This window comes from Hyalella azteca, unplaced genomic scaffold (assembly GCF_000764305.2).
Source record: "Hyalella azteca isolate HAZT.00-mixed unplaced genomic scaffold, Hazt_2.0.2 contig2444, whole genome shotgun sequence".
Taxonomy (NCBI): domain Eukaryota; kingdom Metazoa; phylum Arthropoda; class Malacostraca; order Amphipoda; family Hyalellidae; genus Hyalella; species Hyalella azteca.
The window spans coordinates 156,598-175,211 of NW_025932718.1; the positions used below are offsets into that span (position 1 = coordinate 156,598).

General features: G+C 38.4%; 2 protein-coding genes across 3 annotated transcripts; both read right to left on the bottom strand.

Annotated features, from left to right (window-relative positions):
* Window positions 1–406: 406 nt before the first annotated feature.
* On the bottom strand, window positions 407–8,317 carry LOC108671317. Its single transcript, XM_018158838.2, has 4 exons — window positions 5,055–8,317; window positions 3,474–3,598; window positions 2,228–2,345; window positions 407–1,301 (listed from the first exon to the last, which is right to left on the bottom strand). The coding sequence occupies exons 1-4, from the start codon at window positions 7,977–7,979 to the stop codon at window positions 786–788; spliced, it is 3,684 nt and encodes a 1,227-aa protein (XP_018014327.1). The 5' UTR covers window positions 7,980–8,317; the 3' UTR covers window positions 407–785.
* An 853-nt stretch (window positions 8,318–9,170) lies between these two features.
* On the bottom strand, window positions 9,171–16,957 carry LOC108671315 (protein FAM8A1). Of its 2 annotated transcripts, none has more exons than XM_018158836.2 (7): window positions 16,631–16,957; window positions 15,477–15,574; window positions 13,607–13,721; window positions 13,223–13,343; window positions 12,408–12,537; window positions 11,724–11,866; window positions 9,171–11,101 (listed from the first exon to the last, which is right to left on the bottom strand). In XM_018158836.2, exons 1-7 carry the CDS (start codon window positions 16,683–16,685, stop codon window positions 10,885–10,887), a joined length of 879 nt encoding a protein of 292 aa, XP_018014325.1. In that variant the 5' UTR covers window positions 16,686–16,957; the 3' UTR covers window positions 9,171–10,884. The 2 variants fall into 2 exon arrangements, with proteins under 2 accessions (XP_018014325.1, XP_018014323.1); XM_018158834.2 differs by having other exon boundaries at window positions 12,408–12,549.
* Between the last annotated feature and the right edge of the window lie 1,657 nt (window positions 16,958–18,614).

Here is an 18,614-nt window from a genome sequence, read left to right on the forward strand (position 1 = left end):
TTATCGGAAGCAGTTTTCACGTCACATTCATTTGTCCGTGGTGCATGATATGAATGCTGAAAACCTAACATAAAAATGTAATTTAAGGTATTCAAAGATCTTACTTAGAAAACCGGATAAATTTCCACATCTTCTTAAGTAATTATTATCCCAAATATTTTGTCTCAATTGCAAAATATTTGGTTCCTGCAAAAAGAAATGAAACTTTCTATTAATCAAGAGGACATCACACTTGCAGGGTGGCCCAGTTGTTACAGTTCAAAGTACCAAAATTGGAGTGGAGAGGAGGCCGGGGGATTAACACTGCTGCAAAAATTGGCGCAGTGAGTTGCGTGTTCGAGATCGCAAGAAGCTGTGAATATTCTGCGATGTGAAGAATTGGAGACAGGCCTACGGCCTAATAAACGCTGAAACCGCTATAATTGTTTATTATTATAAAATTCAGCTACAAAACATAAGCAGAAGTTAATTTAAAGTATGGACATGAGGTCACATTGCTCAGTAACACAAGCTTTCTTGCCAAAAAGATATGTACTCGCACTCGGAGGCTATCGCTAACTGCAACATCGCTGTTAAAAAAATATGATATTTGTGCATGAACAATCCAATACTGGATTTGTTCATGGCACCAATACAAAGGATAAATTGTATGAGCAATACGAAATGTTTTCTTTGGCATTGTACTAATTCATACAATATACATATTTAGCATTTGACCATGATTCTGTCGGAAAAATGTGCCGCGTTACCAGTTCATCCGGCTATGATACATGCAATAGTTTGTTCTACTGCATGAATATGATGCCATATACATCCCCTATATTGGCCATCGCGTGGTCGGTAATATCGGGACAGGCTACATCAGGCGTAACGCCTGAGAATGACTCCACATAATCATTTTTATTTTGCACTGAAGAAAAATCTGCAGGTTTATCGGTCTGATTATTGTTCTGCAGGCGACCATTTCCAATATTACTTAACGAAGCTTGTTGACTGGATTCTATGCCATCGACTCGGAGTTTCAACGTAGAGTCGCACCCCAAGTTGTCTTTATAAATTTGTGACGATGTTGAAACCTTGTTTGCGGGAGGCTCGGCAGGCGGTGCATGAGGCAGCGATTTGAGTGGGTGCAATAGGTCCTCTGGCTTACATGTTCTTGTTTTCAGCGAATTACTTGAGAATTGTACGCCCTCTTGTCTGCTCGTTTTCAGAGGGTAGCGCTGCAGGGGATGATTTTCTGAGTGATGCTTCTTCAAGTGACGCTTAAGACCAACCGCTTGAATGAAGCCTTGTAAACAATACTGCACAAAATAAAGCAAAGTTGGACAATAATTCATAAAGCTAATAAATCAACGTTGGATAATAATTCGTAGAATTCGAGCTATCAAGTTAAAAAGGAAAAAACACACGATATTCTTGCATGGATACATCAGCACTGTACTTATAAATGTAAAATGAAGAAAATTATACTGAAGTATAGCCATTCAAAGCACGTCAAATCATTGAAAAATTATTCATCTTCTTAATATCTCCAACAAACCAAAAATTTATTTAAATGAAGAGATAGCTAGTAACTAGAAAGTTTTGCATATCTTGTAACAATTAGCTTAGCACAACGAATTATGCCTAGTGATAGACTCCCTGCAATGTTCAGCCTCGCGTTAGTGACAAGAAGTTTTGCACGAATTTTAACAATGAGCCGAGCACAACGTATTATGCCCAGTGAGAAAATACTCCTGAAATTTCAGCCTCGCAGCCTGCACGACTTGTAACAATTAGCTGAGCACAACGTATTATGCTCAGTGATAAGACTCCTGAAATTTCAGCCTCGCATTAGTGACAACCTGTCAAGAAGTTTTGCATGATCTGTAACAATGAGCTGAGCACAACATATTATGCCTAGTGATAGACTCCTGGAATTTCAGCCTCGCATTAGTCACAAGAAGGTTGCATGACTTGTAACAATGAGCTGAGCACAACGTATTATGCCCAGTGATAGACTCCTCGAAAATTTCAGCTTCGCATTGGTCACAAGAAGGTTGCATGACTTGTAACAATGAGCTGAACACAACGTATTATGCCCAGTGATAGACTCCTGGAAATATTAAGCCTCGCGTTAGTGACAAGAAGTTTTGCACGACTTGCAACAATGAGCCGAGCACAACATATTATGCTCAGTCATAGACTCCCTGCAATATTCAGCCTCGCGTTAGTGACGAGAAGTTACCGGACAGCGATGCGGCTTCTCGCCCGAGTGCTGGCGCTCGTGGCGCAGTAGGTTGGACGAGTGGGCGAAGGTGCGGCCACATGTGAAGCACACGTACGGCTGCTCCTTGCGATGCAGTCTGTAATGAGGGCTTCATGCGTCACAAAAAGTCAATATTTAACTTCATGACTCAACGTCTTAAAATAACGAGCAAAAAGCACAGTGTATTGAGTGCTTAATGCGCCACAAAGAGATTAATATGGAACTTTGTAACTCAACGTCTTAAAATAACGAGCAAAAGGCAGTGTGTATTGAGTGGGTGATTAATGCGTGACCAAGTGATCAATGTATAACTAATGAACACAACTCCTTAAACACTATGCAGTATGAGTTAACGAATTACCATGTGACCAAAAAGCTTCTGTGCAATTAGATAAATTAATTATTTCCAGTTCAATTTATATTTGAGCGGATTTTTTAGTACATTGTTCTTAGTTAGAAGTAGCTTGCGCAAATAAGTTTTAAAAAGTATCGAATGCTATTGTATGTTCCATTCACAGCTGTTCGCTTCTAAATTAAAACGCTTGACGAAAGTTCTAAGATGATCTCGAGCTAGAGTGCAACGATTGGCTGTTGATGAGCGGTATCCCAAGTAGTATTAGGAATTACCGACGTTTTGAATGAAAAATTATACTCCTAATGAGACATAATAACGCATACAGGTTAGCAGAGACGGATGTGAAGTTTACTATTGCAGCAAGATTCCCGCACACTATTACTCGAAAAAAGGCAAATCGATCGGAGTTCTGCAGTGCAATATCATGCAAGCTGTCGAGGACGCTGAGCAGAGGAACAAACACCATGCAGTCCGGGGACCAAATAGACGAGGGCACATATCACCCCATTTTAATATGTGAATTTGAGGGTTTGGGGGGAGAGCTTGGGAACGCACATGACTTCACATACACCCAGTTGTGTGGAGTTCCTAGTGGACCGGGGCTCACATGCACCCAATAGCAGGTGGTAGACTTGAGGTATCCTAATCTTGGTACTTGTTTGGGTTCCTACAGCCACGTACCTGAGGTATCCTACACCCAGGTACCTGAGGTATCCTACACCCAGGTACCTGAGGTATCCTACACCACGTACCTGAGGTATCCTACACCCACGTACCTGAGGTATCCTACACCCACGTACCTGAGGTATCCTACACCACGTACCTGAGGTATCCTACACCACGTACCTGAGGTATCCTACACCCACGTACCTGAGATGGTACGCTAGCTCGGCGCGCTGGTGGAAGGAGCGGTCACAGGAGCAGCATTTGTGGGGCTTTGTTCTCTGGTGGATCCTGCGCTCGTGAGCCATCATCGCGCCTCTGCTCTTGAACTCCTGCCAGACAAAGCGCTAAAAACTTTAGTTTATTCTTCGAATATATTCAAAATATCAGTAATATCTTCAGACTATATAAAATACCAGGTTAACACGACGTTGACCGAGCTCGATAATCCCTGCAATTTTAGAATCGTGTTATCCTAAATCCTATCATCCCCGCGAACCCCGATTCCGTTAAAAAATTATAGAGCTGATATATGCTAGTTAAATAAATGCCCCTTCAAACCCACACACAACACTTCCAGTTTGGCAATGTCTCACTATCCTCTCATTAGGTACCATACATTTTCAGGTCCCGGTATCATCCCGAAACCCCCATTTGTATACGGTGCTAGGCTTAAAAAACTACACACATAAACTTTAATAACAAATATTTGTAAGATAAAAATCTACTAACTAATAGAGGAGAAATTAATCATAAGATATAACTGGTGATTAAAGATTTGACAAAGCATATCAGGGCGCAAAGCTCTTCATCATTTAACCCTTTACCGCCGTACATCACTCTCCGGGAACATAACTTTCAACTTGAATTATGCGTAAACTATCGAGTGTAGCAACTTCAGGACGTTTGTACGCAACAGAGAACACTAAGTCGTACGTGGCGGCAACCATCAGTGCAAGTCATTTTGCGCTCACTAGAACGTATCCTTTTTGGGAAGTAGGCTTGTGTGACAATATTGCTCCGGTTACTCATGTCAGGCGGTAAAGGGCCGGTTAAGTACCCTTACTCTCAAGTTCTTATGACGCTAAAATCTAAATAGAATCACTCGAGAGGTATTCTAAAAACTCACAAATTGCTTTTCAAACGAAAGCACGCATAATAGCTTCAAAGCAAACACCAAATATTGGACTCCAACTATGAGCCACATTCCTGTATAATAACGTGTAATGAATTACATAACTATAATCCATAACACAATTCATCGTTCGTCCAGGACTCGCGCGAACGCTAAGACACCACCGACACTCGCGCGACTCAAATAACCTGACACGATAAAACCGCTGATAACTCCAGAGTTCCAGTATAATTTAAAGCGTTGAACCATGTAGACGTTAACGCGATAACGAACTCGGGTGCAATTGAAAACAAAGTACATTAAATTCGGATGAACAAAAAAATTATTCTATTATTATTGTTACCATGAAGAAATATGTTATTTTTATTATACAATAATATTCAAGAAATAAAGCTGTCCATAGAATAATCAAAACAGTCCATAAAACTGAAATGATAAATCCATATCTGTCCATACAACGAGATATAAACCTCGCAGAACTGAGCGCTATTAATTCAAGTTATATAGAGTGCTCAAACTACAATTTGAAGATGTAAAATTAATTGATGCAGATGTAATTTTTTACGCGAAGATGTAAATCAATGACAACCTACCTTACCGCAGTGTAGGCAGGCCACGGTCGTGGTGGTGTGGTCAAATTAATGACAACCTACCTTACCGCAGTGTAGGCAGGCCACGGTCGTGGTGGTGTGGTCATGGGAGCGCCTGTGCGCGAGGTAGGTCGTCCTGTAGGCGAACGACCGCTGGCACAAGCGACACAAGTAGCGCTGTCGCTCAGGAAAATGAAGGCCTTCGTGCTGTTCCAAGTTCCATTTACGGTTGAAGACTTTTGAGCAAACTTGGCACGGGAATGGCCCTTGACTCGGAGTAACGAGTTCCCAGCTTGGTTTATCGTCTGAAGAAGAAACGGAAGTGATGTCCGTTGTTGCAGTCGAATGTGTGATGCCGTCTTTCTCCTTGTCGATGCCGCGACCAGAAGACGCGTGAACGCGGGTTATTTTACCGGTTTTTGTAAGACTAACAGCTTCTTTTCCCACGGAATTTGAACTCCTTAAAGAGTTTTTATTTTTAATGTTTTTTGACGAGGCAGTATTTGCAGCGACATTCCTGAGAGAATGCAGAATCTTCCGTCCTGGTCGAACGTGTGCAAATACATCAGAAGAATCTGATTTGCAACATTTTACGCTTCGAGATTCAGTGCTGTTGCTCACATCTTTTAATGAGTTAGAATTGTAATTTAGAAACGGTTTCGAAACTCCAGAAGTATGGTTTTCGATGTCATTCGTACCTAGATTTGCAGAACTGACTGATAAAACCACACGGCCCAAATCATCAAACATTCTAGAAGATGCGCTGTACAATTTGAAATTACTCTTATCTTCAGCAAGCAATTCGTCGATGCCAAGTCTCAAAACGTCGATATCAGAAGGAATAAGGGAAATATTTTCTGTAGGCGAAGCTGTCGATGTTCTATTTACAACTCCATCAATGCTCGAGCTATCATTATTTTGGTCGTCTATATCAGCAGATTCGACAAGATTTGTGTGCACGCGTACCTCTTCATTAAAGTTAATACCATCAATGGACTCGGTGGTTACGTCGAGGCTATCTTTACGCACGGTTTGCCTGTCAGTTATACATGCATCACGAAATTTTTCAACTTCACCCTTCTTCGAGGACGCTTGTGAAGTGACCTCTGTTGGATGCAAACAAAATTCGTTCGGGTCGATCACAGAATCGCGCGACTTTGATTCATTCAAAGAATTTTCTGACATATCAATTACTATGGTCTCGTTGGGCTCAAATACATTGGTGGCCGATTTAATGCCGTCACTGTTCAAAAGAGACGCGTCCTTAGCAACATACGATAAATGATCGCCGCCATTAGCAGACAGGTACATAACGACCGTGTCAACACTGCAATTACGAGTCGCAGTTGTACAGACGTTAGCCGTCGTCATAAGGTTGTCCGAATCTAAACTAATGTTAATAAAATGGGGCGATTTAGCTGATATGAGGTCTGATATAGAAGAACGCTCAAGACCAGAGTTTTCCATTTGGGACGTCTCGACATTTGTACTAGGGGATGAAGAATCATTCCCCGAGGCTTCTGGCAGAATCGCATTTCGAACTCCGTTCGAGGTAGAAACCGCCATAGGGCTTTTGGCAATGAAATATTTGTTTTTCTTGGAGCACCGCGTACTAAGTTTACCGGCTTGTTTATGGCAAATATGAGACTTCAGCGCCTCTGTCGAAGCAAAATCCCGACCACACGAACTACAACAGGCTTTACGAACGTTTTCGTGCGTTTCTTTTTCGTGAGTAACACGTTCAGCTTTGGTGTTAAAAGTTTTGCCACAAAATTGACAATAAAAACTACGAGATTTCTTCGTGTTCAAGGAAGATTGAGTCGCACCACTAACATTGATATGACGTTTCATATGCATACGAAGACTGACAACTTGTGAGAAGCGCTTTAGGCACAATTCACACGCATACGGCCGCACGCCCGAGTGCGTTCGCTGATGCCTTTTAAGGTTAGATATGTGATGAAACTGTTTCCCGCACGTATCACACACGTAATTCTTAATACCAAAATGTATATTCAGGTGAATTTTCAGGTCGTGGGGTCTGTAGAACTTTTTAGGGCACTGAGGACAGGTAAGCGGACGTTTCTTATTGTGTACGAAATTGATGTGGTCTTGTAACAAGAGCACTCTAGGGAACACCATGCGACAAACTGAACATACATGACGAGATTGATCTTCTAATGCTTTTTGGTCGAGGTTGTTATCAAGTCTCCGTTTACAAACAGCGACGTGTTTACGCTGAGCGTTGGTCGTCCTGAACACTCGAGTGCATATCACGCAGGTCAACGCAGGATCAGGGGCAATCCTGCGACGCTGTCGAGGTGGAAGCAAAGCGTTCCTTTTCGCTAGACGATCTTCGAGAGTCTCAGAGGCTTCTAAGTTGGTCTCTGGAGACGCAACTTCAGTTTTTGGGATAACTTCACTGGTCTCGTTGCCGTCGCAGGAAATTCCTAGTTTGGGATTAATGCAATAATCGGGAAAATTGCTATTCTCAGGCAGAGAAATGGTCACTCCATCTTGAATTATTCCGAGTGGATCGCTGCTTTTTGCATCAACTACAGCACCGGTTGGAACGTATATTAAAAAACCATCAATACTTTTAATAAAAGAAATTTGTTCACCGCACGCAATCGCGTAGGACGCCTGAACATCAGACGTCGAGTCCGCTGAGAAGGACTGGGAGGCAGATTCAGATTCGCCCGTTTTGGAACTCATTTCTGAGGGTTGGGAGACGACCGCGTAAACTGTCGCAGTCGTTGAAGATGAACTTGTGTCTACAACTGGCGCTTGATTGGAGCAAATGTTACGCGTAGATTCTTCGGATGAATTAGCCTTCTTTTGTTGAATTTGAGGCGTCGGAAAATTACTTAAAGTTTGGTTCAAACAAACTTCGTTCTGTGAACTTTGCCCCGCCGAGACAGAGGCGCATGCCTTTTTTTCCTCGATGTTCAGAGCTACAGCCAAAGCGTCGCGCAATGAGGTCGCCATTGCGGGTTAAATCAAACTTGTAACTGAAGGCTTTTGCTGAATAGAGACGCATTCAATGCCATTCAATGAGAATGACGTGAATGAAAAGGTAAAAATCAGGTTCCGTTCAACTCACACAAAGGAATGACACTTCGGAGACATGTTATCCGATACATCGATATTTTCTATAATATTTAGATCGTTGTTCATTACAACGAGTCAATATAATCTTCACAATAAAAATAATGCAAAGACGATACTCATTGGTTTCCTGTAAACATTAATGAGAATAAACACCAAGTGTACAAAATCATCCGTTGTTGTTATGACAAGTCAACAGTTCCTAGGAAATAGGTATTATAACCCCAAGATAATATACAAATAGATTAAACGATTGGAATCGTCAAGAGTTCAGAATGATTAAAACAACTCAAAAAATTTCATCCATAAACATTCAATAAAATGTATATAATACTATAGGGAAGCTGTCATGTAATAGTCAGTAGTAAATGGCGCGATGCGTCAGGAAGAAGTGAAAATATGGCGTTCAAGTGGAACAAGCAGTTATCAAAGTGAAGGATAAAGTCAATGATGTAAAGATACATCGGACAAGCACATAAACTATTACATAAGTAGGCAGGCACGATTTTTTACGATAAAGAATACTAGACTATGACTTCGGTACAATACATTGAAAATGAATAAAAATAAACAATGAATAAAAAATTAGTTGGTCTAATGGTCATATGAATAACCAGCTTTTCAGCCATTAAGCTACCCAGGACCGGAATAAAAAACAAGAAGAGAGATATAACCTTTGCTTCATTATTGAGACAGGAGTTTACACCATGACACTTGTTTAGAGACGTGCAAATTGTCAGCAAGACAATGTGATGAAATTTAGGAGTGTCTGTGAAAAAAGCCGGTGTCCGTAAGCTTTATTTCTACAGTGACGTTACATTTAGGACTGGGAGCCGGAGGATCGTCCATGTTGTCCCCAGACGGAGTACGACTCACGTCCCCTGCGGCAGGACCTCATCAAAGAAAAATGCGTGACAACACCGAGAGCAAAACTGAGTTACATGCGCGCCATGACAACGCATAATTCGTGTCGCATAATTCGTGATGCACAACACATTTTGTGTTAAGAAACAATGGATATAGATGGGAGTGTCTCGAATATAATCATAGGAACGGGGCAAACATTCAAAATTACGGAGTCAGGTAGATACAAATACTTTTATTGACTCAATACATAATCATAACTATGACCAAATCGGTTAAACATGAATAAAATAGATATCTGATGAAGATAGAAATGCTGTTACCAAACAAATACAAAACAAAAGGCCTAATTTCCGCGTAATGATACGATATAAATCTTGAGACATTAAAAGGAAGTAAGGAGAGAGTAGAGCTTTAGAATTAAAAAAACGTGCGTAAAAATCAATCGAGCAGAAATGTACAGTTGATGATGATACAAGCATCCTTGTACGAATGTAATAAAAAGGGTTAGCTGAGGTATTGACTAGGAAAAGAACACCTCTAATACAACAGCAGGATAAACCAGGCAAATAGACAAATAGACTGCCAATAAACTCGGCGGCTTCAACATTGATTTTATTGCAAAGTATTTTCCCGTAGTCAGAAAAGAAAAATTGTAAAACGTAACAGAAAATAATATAATTAAACTTAAAAGCTTCTTTTTTACAACCAGATTTCTAAAAAGTTTTGAGTGGATACAAACGGAAATCAAAATAAACAATAAGAATAAATAATTAATTCTCGAAAACAAATTTTTCATAACCTTCAAACAGTTTTTCCAGATATTCTTGAAGAGGTACCAAAGGGGGAAATTCTTATTAAATCACCATAGAGTGATAAGTGATCACGCTGAAAGATGTGCAAAAACTAAGCCAATATGGTGACAAAATAAATATAACTTTCTGGGTAGAGTTCCTCATCACAACAGAAAATTGGAAACGCAATGTGGTTTCTGATGAAGACATCTTTTAGAAGCCACTTAGTTGTGAAGGCGGTAACAGACCACCCCACACAACAGATTAAACATAGCCACTCTACCTCATTAACAACTAACTTATAATTACACATACAATCATGAGTGTCGTGATTGTTGATTTGAAACGCAACGCAACCCATTACGGTGACTTGAATGAATCATTTTATACGTACTCGATACTTAAAAGCATATTCATCGCACCATTTTTTAGGTTGGACATTCATGTTTAGCATATGGTTTATTATAAATAATCTTATACAGCACCAGGAATAGAGGGACGCAAATATTTCGACGAAGCTGACTTCTGATTAAAAAACACTGAAAATTTTGAAGCAATAAGTGAAGAGTTTTCTCATCATTTGATGCCATGACAGCTTTTTATATCACTCGCGTAAATGTAAAATACAACTGTACCTTAAGATGCATATTATACGTGAACAAACGGTGCATAAAATCTCCACAATCGGAGGAAATAAAGCATATTTGGGCTTCAATTAGTCTACTGATGTCTCTCTCCTTGCCTTTGAAAATATTACACTAGCTCTTCTCAAAGTCCGGCTCCACTACCTATGGTGGATATTGCTTTCGTACCCAAACAATGGTCGTATCATAGCTGATTGTTATTATAGTACTTGTTACCATTAATATTGTAGATCTGATGTACATAATCACTATTGACGGCGATGGTTGTTATTGTTGTTGTTATTATTGTTATTGTTGTCGTTGATAGGAGTGCGGCGTAGGAGATGTTTGTTTATAATAATATTGTTTATCTGATCTATTTAATCACTATTGACGCCCATCGTTGTTGTTGTTAATATTGTTATTGTTGTCGTGTTGTTAGGAGTGCGGCGCAGGAGATGTTTTTTTACATTAATATTGTTGATCTGATGTACTTAATCACTATTAACGCCCATGATTGTTGTTATTGTTGTTATTATTATTATTGTTGTCGTTATTAGGAGTGCGGCGCAGGAGCGGAATGTCCTCCACCACCAAGGACCCCGCCATGACGTCATAGAGCATGCGGTTGTTGTGGTACATGAAGAACGTCACGCACATCGGGAACATCAGCGTGATTGTGATGTTCTTGGCGACCGCACGCGTGAATGAACGCCACAAACTGAAATGTTTACAACATTGCTTAAAACCTACGAAATTGGGTCTATCCAATAAAATTATTGAAAATACTATATTTGAGACAAAACATATATTTTTATCATAATACAATTTCCCAGCGTTAAGGAACTTTTTGATGAACCGCTTCATTTATTGAGAGGTACAATTGAAGAGCAATTTGTTTCGGTGGTAAATTGAAAATCAACAAGTCTGCAGGAAAATGTTCCAAGTGTCTGATGTAGGTAAACACGCACTAACGGCTTCCTCTGACCAGAAACATAATACAAATAAGCACCGCGACATTGAGCAACATAGGAAAATTTATCAACAAAATCCCATCCAAACAATACAGTGTTAAATTCCAAGCAACTTATCAACAGACAGTAGAATACGAGTCCTAACATATCAAAATACATACAAGTTTAAAAAAGTATTCAACCGAAATAAAATTACAAAATCTATTAACCTAATGAAAAATCACAGAAGTTTAAATAAGTATTTGACTCAAATAAAATTAAAAAATCTATAAACCTAATGAAAAATCACACAATTTTAAATAAGTATTTAACCGAAATAAAATTAAAAAATCCATCAATCTATCAAGTTAGTTGAAAGGAATAACTAACCCCAGGTCCGCGGCAGGGTACACGAGCACCTGGTTGTTGAGAGTTGGCACCACCCACTCACAGCGCACCACACGCAGCCCCATGAGCTTCTTGCCTGGCGTCGCACCCCCCTGGCCACGCCTGTCTCGGTGCAGACACAGCGCCTGCAAACACCATTACTGTCATGCACTCCATATATTGGACAGGCAGGACGGAGTAGGTAAAGCCCTCGATATATTGAACAGGCAGGACGGAGTAGGTAAAGCCCTCGATATATTGAACAGGTGGGACGGAGTAGGTAAAGCCCTCGATATATTGGACAGGTGGGACGGAGTAGGTAAAGCCCTCGATATATTGGACAGGTGGGACGGAGTAGGTAAAGCCCTCGATATATTGGACAGGCAGGACGGAGTTTGTCCAAAAGGGAAGTCAAGCAGTGAGATAAACAAGTGAGGTAGAGCAGTGAAGTCATGAATGGAAGTCATGCATTGAGATAAAGAAATGAGGTAGAGCAGTGAAGTCATGAAGGGAAGTCAAGCAGTGAGATAAACAAGTGAAGTAGAGCAATGAAGTCATGAAGGGAAGTAGAACAGTGAAGTCATGAAGCAAATAAGAGGAAAAATGAATGTTATGAAACTCTAATGTATAGAATTCTAGGACGACAACACTTCAACTCACAACACTTAAAGTCATCGAGCAACTCACTTCAAAGACGCAATTGAGGACTCGATGTATGGACTCGAGCAGGAAGATGTCCCACGTAACGTTCATGGTGAGGCGGTAATCAGACAGCATGTCAGCCCTCAAGGTTTCCAAGTTATAGTTCTCCATGTCACTGAAAATAAAACTTTCAACCACAAGAAAAATCCAATATTACCAAATGATAGCAAGAAATTAACTCAAATGCAGGTAGATTCAATTTTGGAAAACGTTAACTAAAGAACTGTTGACTTGCAAATAGGTAGAAAATATAAAGAAATATATTGTGCAACTTTTGGTCAAGCTTTTTTTATTTATAAGACATACAACTATTTACAAAACGGGCTCATAGTACCTAGCACTGAAGAACTTAACATGTTGACTACGAAGTGGTACATATGCATACCACGAAATGTACTTCTCCAGAACGTAGTGGTACATTATTCAGGCTGCCTTAAATCGGCAGCCATTATTCATTCATCATTATTCAGGCTGCCTTAAGAACAAAAAAGGCCGGTAACTCAAAATATACTAATTTATTTGTAGGTTCTGCTATTGAAATTCCATTTATTTTCTTTTTGCAGTGTTTAAAATTTAATCAAGAAGTACCCCTATCATAAATTTTAGCCGGCCAACGCAATTGAGAAAAACTAAATCACGGAATTTGTCCAGAAAAAATGACCGTCTGGCAACCCTGTTTAAAAACAGTACAGAAATGAAATAATGGTACAAGATGAAGCAGTCGGAGTCAACGTGTTAATACAATGAAGCAATTGGAGTCAACGTGTTAATAGCTATTTTTGAGAGAGATATCAACTCACAAGAGGTCGAGGAAGTCAATAGCGAGGTAAGTGATGACAAGCTTTATGGTGAAGAGCAGCATGAAGTCTATAGACTCGGCCAAAAAACGCTTCCACAGCGACGGCACCAAGTATTCTCTACCTGTAAAAAAAATTGACATATAAAATCAAATACTGATAAACGAAAAAAAATAGGTATGCATAAAATATAAAAAATTATTGATTTTCAACTTAATTTATTTGAATTTGATTTTTATCTAGATACAATTTTGCTGTCATATTCAATAATTGCTTACTTTATTTTAACAAACTGGTTTGAATATCCGGCCGATCTCTTTGACTGATATAGACTAGGGAAAATAATTATAAAATATTTGCAGGATATTGAGTAAGCCCTGGCCTTACCTCGTTCCACCCGCTGAGGAGAAGTGTTTTGTGCAGAGCTGCTTGTGGCGCCAGCAACAGGTGAAGACGTGAGGGTTGAGCCATGAATTGGCATTCCTGGCTGCTGATGCTGCTTCTGATTAACATACATTCAAAATTAATTAATTTAGTTAAATCAAATAGGTACTAATCCAGCATACATTTACTAGCAAAAAGTTTTAATTCAAAAGTTTTCTTCAAGGAAAACTTTGTTCATGCACATAAATCTTGAAATTATATAAAATCTTCTGTGTTGTTTTCCTGGTTATTAGCGTGTCAATGGATCATAACTTGGAAAACAAATTAACTTGTTAGCTTTTTATTAAAAAGTCATGAGTAGGGAATGTGATACATAGTTCCTGACCACTTCACAGTTCACAAATCACAAATTTTATGTGAAATACTATGATTTAAATTAACTCAATGTGTTTCATGGTTTTCTCAATGAAACTTTTTTTTATAAGGTCATAACATCATCACTGTCAATGAACTGCTCTTCAACAAGACCATATTCACATCAAATAAAACTGCATCAACTTTATGTGATTTATGGCTCTCTTGCCTCTGCAAACCTAATGGCGAGAATTAAACAATATATGTATACTATATTATCTTTGTATTGTTAAAAGAAGACTTATTTTCATAAGGAAGTAAGAGTTTGGCTAGGGTGTCCTTGTGCGCTTACATTTCATGGCACACAGCTATTGTTCTCTGGGAATTAGCAACTGAATAATCTGTGTTTAAGCATACACAAAACATGGGGATATGATTAGAAATAGGAATAAATAAGATAAGAATAGGGGGATTTGGGGGTTGAGATGCAGAGTTTGAATTAAGGGGTGGAGCTCGAGCCGCCTAGCACGCATGCGCGGGACCGGGGGAGTATTTAACAGGAGGTAGCGGGCGACCGCGGGCAGTCACGCGGCGGCGTTAGAGAGAGTCGGACAAACAGTGAGTGTTTAGAAAAAACTATAAATCCTGTCGACGCCACCCCCTTATATCGATGATTACAGTTTCGGTTAAAGGTTGAAATTACTACATCAAGACCAAGAAGAAAGGTTAGAAAAGAAAGTAGGAGTAGGACGAAAATCTTTAATCAAACAAAAGGAGACTCCTCTCTAATCAGATATTGGAAAAGTGCTTTTCTCTTGATAATTTTGTAATTAATATAATTTGGATAACTTTTGTAATTAATGAATGACATTCTCAGACTAAGATTAACCACACAAATTACCTAAATAACGAGTTATTGAAAGTAAAGAGTTGCTTCCAAACCTTGAATTTTAATGGAACTTCTTGGATTGTTTCATTCCTTGCATGAATTGCTATAAATTTTAGAATTTGTTCCTTCTTAACCATATACCATAATTTCACAAACCAAACTTTTACATCAGATAAAAAAGTGGATTAGGATGGTTGTAGAGGTTGTTGTAATCCTTATTTTCTTTAAACACTGGTAGAAACAATCATCCCCCTCCAGTCACACCATGTGCAAAAACAAATTTTCCAAGAGAGCTTTCCTCAGTAATTTTGAGCCTTTGTGCAGCCAGATCTGAACCAAACTTCAGCATTAAATTATAGAATAATAAAAATCCAATATAGGTATATAAATTGATAACCATTATTTCAAAAATATAACATTGTAATAAAATAATAATATAATATTCTCATTTCCTTTGGCTATGTATGAAATGATACTTTTTAAATGTCAGTACTAGCTGGATTTCAATGTTCAAAATCTATTTGAAAATGAAAACAATAAAAGTACTTAATAAACTTTTACTACTTATGTTTTATATTACTTAGAGCACTTATATTTTTTTAGGTAGATAATAAACTCCAAAACCTTTACCTGCATGGCAGCAGCCAAAAAATATGGGAAGCCTGCATGCAAGCATTGAATCTGATACATCTGAGAGAGCCATTCCCTCAGAGCAATGACGTACTCTTCTGCAAATAAAAAATCAAGTAATGACTAAAAATTTTCTTTAATTATTCAGACTATTTGTTACTCAAATTCAGAATTATTCAGATGATAAATGTTGGAGATTAAAATGTAGTTATTGTGAACAAATGGTAATTCTCTTCTAATTTTTTGCTGATCAAATGAAAAAAAAAACTGAAGCAAACCATCAGTTGTCACCTTAACTAAGCTGATAAGATAGAGAAGTTTCATTAATGCAATGAACCAGTAATGTAAAGTGGGGTGACTTGGACCATTTTGACATTCAAGGGAAGAAAATCCTACACTCGAAAAATTGTGGCCTTAGAAAAATTGTGTTGATTCCGTTTGAAGTACCATTCATGAGATAACCAGCAAATGCAATGAAGAGATGCGTGATACATTTACTGAGTGACTAGGTATATCACAACAAGCAAGTGCTAAAAATGCACACATTGTGTACTCTATCAATATAGGTACCTCGTCTCATTTCTTAACTATTCAACAGAATGGCCCCTAATTTTTATACATTCACTACAAACTTCCCACTTTCATGTATTGAAGCCAATCTAGCGTATAGGCTATTTGCTCACTTTTTGCACAATAGTCACTAGTCAGAAATGAGTAGTGATCAAGATATTAAAAATCCTAATTTTTACTAAAATGTTATAGCAAAGGTCCTCATTTCTAGTAAATTTGAAATCTAGCTTTCTTATTATGCAGTTATGCAAAAAGCTATAAGATTTTTTATTTAACAGAAATTTCAGTGCTTCTAATTGGTAAAAAAAAGCTCTATGCATTGCTTGGAAAGCCAATTTAGAATATTAGACTCCAAGTGAAAATTTTCAAATTTCAGAGGATGGTAAGACAACCTTGATTGATTGACATCATCATAAAATTGTTCTAATAATGGCTACTATGTTGAGTAGGTATCTATTTCGTTATTTGGATTAGGTAATATTAAAAAATGCGCTAAAAAGGAAATTATCAGATCCAATTTACTATATTAACATGTTATTGAAATGTGCATTAGAATTAGAATAAACTGTATAAATTAGACTTACCAGATGTCTTGTAGGGGCCTTGGTACTGAGTAATACTTGGAATTTGAAGGTCCATCTTAAATTTAAAACAAAATAAGAAAATAAAATGCACTTTCTTTCTATCTATTGATTATTGAACTATATAGACAAATGCTGCAATGCACAAGTTCCAAGTTTAAAGGTCTTGATAATGAACAAGATTTGAGGCTCTGGCTCTCACTCTATGATGTTTCTCAGCAGAAGCACTCAAAAACTGAATAGAATTATTAGGCTAATAAGGCTCACTTTCTAAATTCCAATATTTCTTAGTTCCCATAAAATATTAATAAGCCAGGTATATTTATTAAAATTTTTACTTTATAATAGAAATATTTTGTGGAAGCTAGTTATTTTTAAAATAAAAGATTAGTGATGATATTCATAGTGACCTTAGTCAAACTTGAACTTATGCTAGAAATGATGATGCATGCCATTTGGTGCATTTTGAAAATTTTTTTGGGATGTTGCAAGACCATAAAACAGATATTGGTGGTGATGGTGGTTTGTTTTTAGAGGATATGGTGTCATCCACCATGCACCTAGCGGCTCAAAGGCTTCTTGGGCATGGCTGCAATTACATTATGGGTTCTTTAGGTTAGTCTACTGCTTAGTAGCCCTTTTCTACATTGTCAGTGTCAATTGGACTCATGAGCTCATTGGGTAAGATGGTCCAGCCTGGGCAGGCGCAGCCTAGAGCATATATTGTTTTGTTCAGGAGATCTAGAGCTTTTAGGCATGTCATGGACCAGTCTAATTCTACTCTACTACTACCAGGTCCAGGCGTGGGGTCAAATTGTTAATTCCATGGTCCAAAGACTTGTCATCACTCATCAGGACAGCAAAATATACCTCATGCAATGCTCCCTTACAAGTGATGTACTTGCATATACTTTGTACGGTACATCTGTAGGTGAGGTGCTGGGGGTCAGTTGACAATGAGCTCCTTTGAAATTAATCAGTGTCTGGGTTATTGCTTAGTTCTAAAATTCTTTCAATCTTCCACAGTTCCAGTAGCAGCCAGAAAAAGTGATACATATTTCATTATTTTACATTGAATCTTGGGAGGATATTGTCCTCCACCACTGTACTCCTGTACATTTCATGATTACAGGGACTCTAATTGAGTCTGCATAATTGTGCAACTTAACATCTAATGGACATTGTAGAAAAAAATGTTCTAGCAATTGAGTTCTTCTACATAAACAAAGATCTGTGTTGGTTAATTTAAACCTATACAAATGTTTCTTTAGTCCAACATGCCCCAACCTAAATTTTGCAAAAGCCATCTCTATGATTCTTCCCTTAGAGAAAGATAATCAAGGCAAATATCCTACTATGACTCTAATTTTCCTAAAATAGTGTCAACTCAATAGCTAACTTGAGGTATCTATTCTGGATTTTAAGCTTTTAAAAATAGCTGCTACATAAAGCATGGAGCAATAGGGCATAGTACAGCTTACTTTTAAGTTCTTAAAACTCATTTACTGCTTTGTAAAATTTAAGGCTTAAGCAATACTAATCACTTGACAGTTTGATCACTTGACTGTTCACCATCTCCTATCAGATTGTCAACATGGTTTTATTGCTGGTAGATGCTGCACCACTAACTTATTGTCTACGTTGAACGATTTTACTCATATTCTGGACAAAAGGGAGCCAGTGGATGCATTAAACCGTGATTTTGCCAAAGCATTTGATAGTGTTCCACACGAGAGGCTGCTAAGTAAAGTGAAGTCTTTGGGAATTGAGGGAAACATACTCCAATGGATCATAGACTTTCTATTAGGTAGATGATAACGGGTCAGCATTAAATCTGCCAGTAGTGTCCAGCGTGTGCTCCATGTATGCCGACGACACAAAGTTTATAATACAATGAAGGATGCATCAAAGTGCAATTGCAAGATGATCTTGACAGTTTAGTTAACTGGGCTAATACGTGGCAGCTGCGTTTTAATGCTGACAAGTG

Excerpts from the sequence above, each read along its gene's own strand:
- LOC108671317 (XM_018158838.2), bottom strand. The coding sequence starts at position 7,979 with ATGGCGACCTCATTGCGCGACGCTTTGGCTGTAGCTCTGAACATCGAG. Across the intron at positions 3,599-5,054 it reads CCTGCCTACACTGCGGTAAG|GAGTTCAAGAGCAGAGGCGC; the intron begins GTAGGTTGTCAT and ends TTTGTCTGGCAG. Across the intron at positions 2,346-3,473 it reads GAGCTAGCGTACCATCTCAG|ACTGCATCGCAAGGAGCAGC; the intron begins GTACGTGGGTGT and ends CCCTCATTACAG.
- LOC108671315 (XM_018158834.2), bottom strand. The coding sequence starts at position 16,685 with ATGGACCTTCAAATTCCAAGTATTACTCAGTACCAAGGCCCCTACAAG. Across the intron at positions 13,722-15,476 it reads TTTTGGCTGCTGCCATGCAG|AAGCAGCATCAGCAGCCAGG; the intron begins GTAAAGGTTTTG and ends TATGTTAATCAG. Across the intron at positions 13,344-13,606 it reads TCCTCAGCGGGTGGAACGAG|GTAGAGAATACTTGGTGCCG; the intron begins GTAAGGCCAGGG and ends TTTTTTTTACAG.